The 8,592-nt window shown below is 35.1% G+C and overlaps 1 protein-coding gene across 1 annotated transcript; it reads left to right on the forward strand.

Moving 5' to 3' along the window:
• On the forward strand, positions 203 to 1,181 carry LOC18600830. The gene has a single exon (XM_007031510.2). It carries the CDS (start codon positions 481 to 483, stop codon positions 802 to 804), a length of 324 nt encoding a protein of 107 aa, XP_007031572.1. The 5' UTR covers positions 203 to 480; the 3' UTR covers positions 805 to 1,181.

Raw genomic sequence — 8,592 nt, forward strand, 5'->3', positions numbered from 1 at the left:
ACCAAAATTTGGCGCCAAAATATTTTTCTTCACTCGGTTTTGGCTGCCCGTAAATTTCCGGGCAGCCCGCCCTCTTTCTCTCTCTTAAAGAAACAACTGTGTCTCGCTCCCTCCCTCTCTCTCCAATCTCTTTTAAGAAATCAAAGTTAATATAAACATCTCTTTCCCTTTGACACAGCTCTTTCTTATTTTCCCTCAAAAACTCTTTCTTTTCCCCCTCGTTCAAAGCTCTCTCCTTTTCTTTTATTCTATTCTCTCTGCTTCTTCATTTGTTTTGATTCCTTTGATCAAAAACTCATCTTTTTTTCTCTTCTTTGTTTCCATTTTGTGGCTGGTTTCAGTCAAAGACATCACCTTTTCGCAGCTTTGGCTCTCTTTCCTTTCTCTTGGATTGCTCTGTTTTGTTCTGTTTTGAGTCATTCTCATACAAAAAACCAACCATTTCCTCACTCAAAATCCCGCCTTCGATTCTGATTACAAATGGGGTTCTCCAAAAAGCCACAAGTAGATGGAGCATTAGACTCTGAAGGGAAGAAATGGGTAATAGCCGGTATTGCTATAAGGACTTCATTGAAGCCAATAAACACAAAACCAAGAGGAAAAGAAATCGAAGAAGATGAAGAAGAAGCATGTTCAACCACTCCAACTTCAAAAGAAGCAAGAATACCAGACAAACTACCTTGCCCTCCTGCTCCAAGAAAGCGAAGGCCTCCTTCAAGATGCCATTACACTGGAGTTAGGGAGTTCTTTACTCCTCCTGATTTGGAAACAGTATTTAAGCTTCATGTTGAGAAAGCAAATTGAGTTTGAAATTAGCTTTCCTTATTTTCCCTTAGAGTAAAAGTTTGAGCTTTTAGGTTAGGAGGTTTTGTTGTGCCTTTTTTTTTTTTTTTCCCTTTTGCATTAGTAACTCCTCTAATCAATATAGTGGAGAAGAGTTGAAGGTGTACAAAGACATGATATTAAATGACTAGTGTAGTTTACTTTAGTTCAGTTGAAGTTCATTTTTTTTTTTGGTTGTATATATTCTCAAGTTTCTTGCTTTATTTAGCTAGTAGTAGTTCATACTTTTTTCTCTTGGTGCTTGTATTGGAATGGTACGGATTATGGGTCTTCTTGTACCGCTTTAGATGTTTGAATTGAAGCTTGAAGATTATTAGAAAAGTTTTGGTTTTTGGTCATTCGAGTTTAGTTAGAGAATCTGGTTTGTAACTTGTAATAAGGTAGAAAAGTGGTCTGCAGGTTGAGCCACTGAGCTCAGTTGCCTTCAAATTCGCTCCACGACATTTAGATGTTTGAATTGAAGCTTGAAGATTATAAGAAAAGTTTTGGTTTTTGGTCATTCGAGTTTAGCTAGAGAATCTGGTTTGTAACCTGTAATAAGGAAGAAAAGTGGTTTGCAGGCAGAGCCACTGAGCACAGTTGCCTTCAAATTTGCTCCACTACAGTCTATAATTCATCACAAGCTTCTGTGGTCTTTGATCATCAAAATCTTTGCTCCATTTACAGGTCAGGCAGGGTCTCAGTAAATGATTGGCATAGATATTTTCAGTAAAAAATGGCAAGGAATCTTATATCAATCTTGCACTTATTCCAATTTTCTTTCAACTCTCTTTCCGAGTACTCCACTCCACACAAAAATACACACGTGTAGAGTACATAGGTTTTTGGCATACGCAAGGCCAAAACTTTTAAGTGTCCCAACGAATACTGTAAAGTAAATCTTTTACATGGCTGAGATGCTATAGCAGGGAATGCTTCAACATAATTTTGTGATTGACTGTGGCCAATCCCTCCTCCAAATATTCTTAGAGCCCAAGTACTTCTTTTATGCTCTGCAAAACCCATCTTTAATCTTCCTATCTGCCCCACTTAACCTGACCCACCACCCTATAGCTCCCCCGGAACTCCATGGCAAACCCCAAGTTGCTGCTTATGCTTTCTCTGATTATAAAAAGACAAAGTAATATTGAGTGCTACATTAGAATCCTATGTGGGCTTTTTGTTTTTTTTTGACAACGAGAAACTATTTAGTCTTTTAGGCGTTAATTTTGGAAATAGTATCAAGTACCATCAAAATATTATTTATTTGGAGGTAATGCAGTCTTGTCTCCATGCCCATGGTGTGGTAAAGGGTCAGAGATCCTTAAACCAAACAGGTTGCAACTGGGTTGATTGTATCTGTACTGTTCACTTTACTTGTGTGTGTATCTATATATATATATATATGTATCTATATATAATATTCTCCCTTGACTAACCCAAATTTGTACATGTTTTTCCAGCTTCCATCAAGTTAAAACCATGGAATCCAATGCAGGGCTAGCTAGGAAGGGGGGGGGTGGTTGTTCACTTTTGTGAGTATTTTTCAAACCACTCGATGGCGAGCATAGCTTGTGAACTTAAAAGCTTTATTATTCCAGAGCTGATGTGGTTAGTGGATAAGATTTTCAGGCATGTTTATTGCACAACAAAAACCTAGATTTGTTTACAATGGAGTAGACAGGATATCCTGTGCATGATCAAGCCATTTGTCTAAAAGATGATAATGGGAGGGTGGGAGAAAGTTTAACCTTATCTTAAGGTTCTCTTTGCATATTAAACAAAGGGCTTCTAGGGATTAGCTTCCTTTAAGAAAGCATATAGTAGTAAAGCTGTACTAAAAATTTATGGTCTCTTAAGTAACTTTGACAGATAATTGTACTCATTCTGGATTACAGTGTTCACCCTAAGTGTCACTGTGTAAACAGATGTCACATGAACTTAGCTTGTTTGTATTAGGTAATAAGTATATTTCTTTCACTTAATTACTTATGGCTTTTCCTGTTGTCCCAAGGTGGGAAGCAACAGATTTTATCTACTAACTTTTTTCTTTCCCTCAGTTGGTGTTATATGTAGTGTAATACGATTTCAGAAAGTCTATACCAGTGAATGTGAACTGCTATTTCATCAAAAAATACAATTAATCTTTCAAATTCTTTGCATGATCAGCTATCGAATCAATGGCTTTTTAAGGGTGTCTTTTTGTTCTTTTTGACAATCAAAATCAAAAGAAAAATAAAAAGCTTTTTGGCCTTATACTTTAAAGAAAGGGGTTCATGCACATAAACAAGGGATCCCCTTGAGCAATGAAAGTAACTGCTCTTGTCTCATAGTGTTTCCATCCTGAAATGGACTCATCTCTTAAGCAAGCTACATCCAGGTGAATGACTTCTGCATGTCTTGGCCTAATGCCTTCTCACCAAATCTTAGTGGGCAACCTTCTTGATTTATTTTCCTTGTCTGTGGGGACCAAATACAAAACCATCAAACTTGATAAGGACATTAGAAGAGCTACTTGCAGTTCAATCTATTACTCAGTTTAACAGTTTCCCTCCCATCATCCATCACCCAATTGCCACATTTTTATGACCAATAATGGAGATAGAGCATAAAGTAAAGTATTGGACACCATAATGCTGGTGTTTTCAAGCTATTTTAATGCTAAAGATAATAAAATAATCTTGAGATGGGGATAAGCAAGGATTGTTTTTCTTCTAACTGAAGGTTGAAGGGGGACCCTAAGTGACTCCAAACCTAGGACAAACCAATTGTTTAGCACTAGTTGGAGAATTATTGTTCCATTGATCACAATCTCTAAAACTAAGTGATGTTGGAAATACTGAACCATATGGGGCATCACTTTCTCCCCCAGGTACAACAAGGAGCCAATCTTGGCTGAACATAGTATCTTATTTTGAGAGATCAGATGGCAGGAAGTCCTTATTGGCTACATGAGAGGGGGGAGAGCTTTAAAAACAAGCTTCAACCAATACACACCCTGGGGAATACTTGGTAGATAGTGCATTTTGCTAACTACCCTATATAGTATCCTGTCCCCCCTTGTGCAGAAGGAATCTTGACAAAAATCTAAACTTCAAAACATTTTGATAATTCAATTCAAAATTTTATTGGGATCATTATATGCTGCCAATCATGGTAAAATTGTTTAGATTAGTAGGCATAAAAAACAAGTCGTGTCTATGTAAATACATCTACATATTCTTCTGAGCATTTGACTCAATGATAAATATATATATGTATAAATATACACTTGGATTAAAAATATAAAACAAAAAGAATAAAGGGTGGGAATACAAAAAGGACAAAAAAAATATCATTATCCTATAATAGTTGTAGTGAAATATAAATGTTGCTTTCTCCTTTTAATTCTTCAATCAATTTGACCTACTAGTTTGTATAGTTGAAAGGCTCACCAGTCAAGGACAAAATCTATGTTCTTTCCTTACCCATTCCGTTAAGGAAACTTAAACCCCATGAAATATCTTCAACATTGTTGACTTGAATTGCATTGCATTATTACATTTTGCAGCAAAATGTACACACTTCACAAGGAATTGAAGATTTTGCTGCTACAAAAGAAGCCGTCTAAGGGAAAATAATGGGTTGGGTTTGAGCTAATTAATGTAGAAAGAAAGGAAAGAGAGGGATTGGTCTAAGAACAAAGTTGAGAGAAAAGGGGGGAATCCAATGTAGACATGTACACATGGGCAGAGCCAGGAATCCTAAGAGAAAGAAGATTCTAAACCCATAAAATTAATTAAATTATGAGTTATGGCAGGAGTAGTACCCTACCCATTTGACAGACCAATCATCGGCTTTCTTTTTGGGTTTGACGCGGTTTTGATACTCTGTTTTATTGGCGTTTTGTCCCCGCCCTCCCCCTTGGGGCTGCCCCGCCTTGGATAGTCTGCCCAGAAGAGGCTGCCCGGGTAGTTTTTCCATTTTTTTTAATTTTGGCGGGAAAATTGCCCTTAGGGTATAAAATTTAGGGATTGTTTCCCGCCAAAAAAAAATCAAAAAGGATTTAGCCCGGGAAAAGCGGGTCTATGACGGCTGGGCTTTTTTTTTTTTTTTACCCTTGTTTGCTGATAAGAATGCAGGGCTACATATGGCGGCTGCCCATTTTTGTGGGCTGAACCAGTGGGCCCACTGGGTTTCCAATAAACCATAGTGGGCCCTACTTAATGGGTCCCATATGATTGCAGACGTCCACTTGGTTGACTTTTAATTTTCTTATCCTTTGCGTGTTTTTCTTTCCCCTTGGTAGGGACCTGATTGGCTTGATTGATCTAAATTTTGATCTCTTTGATTTGATTAAGAAGTTGAAATCAAAGAACATTGTTTGGTGAGGTTTGTTTGTCAAAAAACGTGTGCGCGTTTACTTTGTTTATGTTTTTTTATAAATATATAAATATATATACATAAATATTTTATTGTACACATATTTTCAAGTACACGTGTAATGTTGAAAAATTTACCACAATCCCGAAAAGAGTCAGAAAGTATAAGGTTGTGGTCTGTGGAGGTCCGAAAATAAAGATACAAGGTGCCGTGTATGAAGTTAATTACTTTCTAAAAATAATGCTTTTTTCGGTTCAATGGTTTTAAGTTGACAAAATCTTTAGAAAAATTCTTGAATTATTTTAAAAAATTGAAATAAATTTTTTATATTTTATTCGGTTTAATTAACTATTTATTTAAATTTTTTAAATTAATAATCATTAGTCAAAGCTTTATTTGTCATTTTTATTTTGCATCGTGTTGACATAAAAATATTGATAGTGATATTATATTCTAAAAAAAAAATTGAAGTGACAAAAATCTGAATTTTAGTGAACTGTGAGAACAAAATCATTTTATTATTTATAATATCTGATCATGTATTTAAGTAATTTGTAAAGGATTCTACCTATTGCTCGATGGGAATTATATGTTTCAAAGAGGCCCACATGGCTCATTTGTTGTTGAGGGTTGGACTTATGTCACGTGTGGGTCAAAAAATTCCTATTGTAAGTTGGTAATTGGGTTACAGGCACATGCGTCTTTTTTTGACTCGGATTTTGATTTAGAAGTGTTTAATTATAATTCAAAACACTCTAGTTTCTCGTCATTAACTTTTCAATCAAACACGATAATTAATTGTGCAAATCAAGTATTTCTTTTGTATTAGGTTGAATTACTATTACAACGCAATTGTCCATAAGTTAAAATTAACCTATCTTATAATGTTGCATGCCGATATAATTATATAATATTTTTCACTTTTTATATTAATGTCACATGGATATAAAAATAACAAGTGATATTTTGATTCATGATAGTTAATTAATCGTTAATTTTTAAAAATTTATTTGATTTAAAATAAAAATATAAAAATTTAATTAAAATATAATAAAAATAAAAAATTATTTAAATTTTATCTTTTTAAAATACTATGCCTTTTAACATACTTTTGTAATTTATCTAATATACAATCAATCAAAACATAAAACATAAAATCTTGCATTTAGACACGCATAAGATCAAAATTTTGATGTCTTAAATCAGCAATAGCTTATCATATCAACGCAAGAAAAACATTAGGATGAAAATCTTAAAATAAAATAGAAAAAAAAACTTAATATTTTTACACTATCTGCCTCCAATTTTCTTTTTATTTATAGATCAAGGGCGTTAAAGAAAATAATAAGAGATACCCATATTTTGTATTCCAAGCCATTTATAGAAAGTCAAAATCTTTTTGCGTTTTGTTTGTGATTTTTGAGTGAAGATAGGCTGGATGTTATGAAGTAAGAGTTTTTTTCCGTTTAATAGATTTTTTTTTTCGAATAAAAGAGTTTACCGACTCTTCAATGATGTAAGATCCTCTCATAAAAAATATCAGAGTCGAAATATATTCGGATCAAGGTAAATCTATCTTCTCTATCAATCAAAAAGTCAAAATAGGATAAGTTTTGAATTTATAATTAAGGATTTTTTTTGCTTAATAAATATATATTTTAGATTAAAAATGTGAACCGTGACATAGAAAGATTGCCAATATTAATGCATACGGGTTGCTTCGAAAGCTTAGAGCTAGGTGGCAACCCCTATAGCTCCTGGGCTGACCAGATGCTCCAGTTCATGTTTAGGTTCAGGATGGCTCAACTCCCATGGGCTAAAAACGTTGGAAAAGCATATAATCGAGTTGGGGTTGGAGTTAAGCCTTGGTTAATCAGGCTTCCTAGAAAACACAAGGGAATCCAGGAGGAATGAGCAGAAAAGATGGCAAGCAAGCAACAAAAGTATCAGCTTCATGTGTGACGAAGACATTTATCTATAACATTAACTGGGCATGTAATGGAAGGAAATACAATCCAGTTATAAGGAAGAAAACAGAAAAGATCCGAGTTGTGGCTGAAAGGAATGACATAATGGCCAACCTACCCACCTTTCGCCGAAAGTAAGGTTCCATTGAAAGCAACATATGGGAAAGAAGAAACATATGGGAATGCTACTGGTCAATTTCCAGGATTTATTAAGACAGCTCAAGTTTCATCAGAGTCCTTGTTACTAGCAGCAAGCTAAGACAAACAGACTTAAGCAGGTGGCCAGATTTCTAACCCCCAACACACAATTTGCTGCTGGTAAGTAGATAGTTTTGGATAAGTAGAGCAGGTTTTGAGTATTGGTAATCATGGACAGTGGAAGCCATGGATGACCTGCATCATGCATCATCATTCTCCTTGTGGGGAGTCGACTGAATGAAGATCTGATAACCATTGAAACAGAACACAAAGCCACCAAGAAATATTCTGCCCCTGAAGCACTCTGCAATTACCAAATCCGAGAATGATCTGCCCTGGCTACCAGAAAACATGCTACTCATTGCTGCTGAAAGAAACATGCATATCCTTGCAGAGTAATTTAGAATATTATTGAATTTTGAACGATTGCAGCACCCTCTTTTCCACATGTAACTAAAATAGGCTTAGCATAAATTCTTGAAGCTCTGTGTTAAAAGATATAAAATTTTATATAACACAAGATTTCTCTTCTCATAACATGGTATTGGAGTTTCGGATTCGATAGATCAAGATTTTCTCTTCTTCTAACACTCTGAAACGTGTTTTAACCCGTGGACTATGCACTTGATAGCAAAACATTATAACTCTTCCTGTTGATGCATTGCAGACAAACGAATTTGCCATTACCAAATCTCTCCAATTATTACAAAATTTAAAGCCAAATTACCATTACATCTGACTTACCTGATGGTTTCATTGGACTTGTTGGTAACAAGTGCTCACCTTTTTGCACTGCTGACAATTGCAAGCTATCATATCAATGAAAATATCTTCCTTCTTTACATAGTATGCCATGATCATTTCCTGATGTAAACATGTCAACAGCCGAATTTGCCCTTATATCCCTCCATGAATAAGATGTCAGAGCGCTCCAGGAAACAAATTTCAATTCCCCATCGAGGGAGACAAATTTATTATTTCAAAGGTTCATTACTTTAACGATAACCACAGTAACTTTCTATCAGTGAGCAACCAGAGAACAGGGGAGGCTAACTGGCTTTGCTTTCAATCTACTATTGAGAGAAAATTTGACTAAAAGGAATACCTTGCCTCTCGAGCACTACTTTATTTGATAAACATTTATACTCAATGAACTCATAAACATACAAGCACCATGAATATGAAATGATTTAAGGCATAAGTACAATTGGTGCAGTGTCAGTATTCCAAAGAGAAACCAACA

Source organism: Theobroma cacao, chromosome 4, assembly GCF_000208745.1.
Source record: "Theobroma cacao cultivar B97-61/B2 chromosome 4, Criollo_cocoa_genome_V2, whole genome shotgun sequence".
Taxonomy (NCBI): Eukaryota; Viridiplantae; Streptophyta; class Magnoliopsida; order Malvales; family Malvaceae; genus Theobroma; species Theobroma cacao.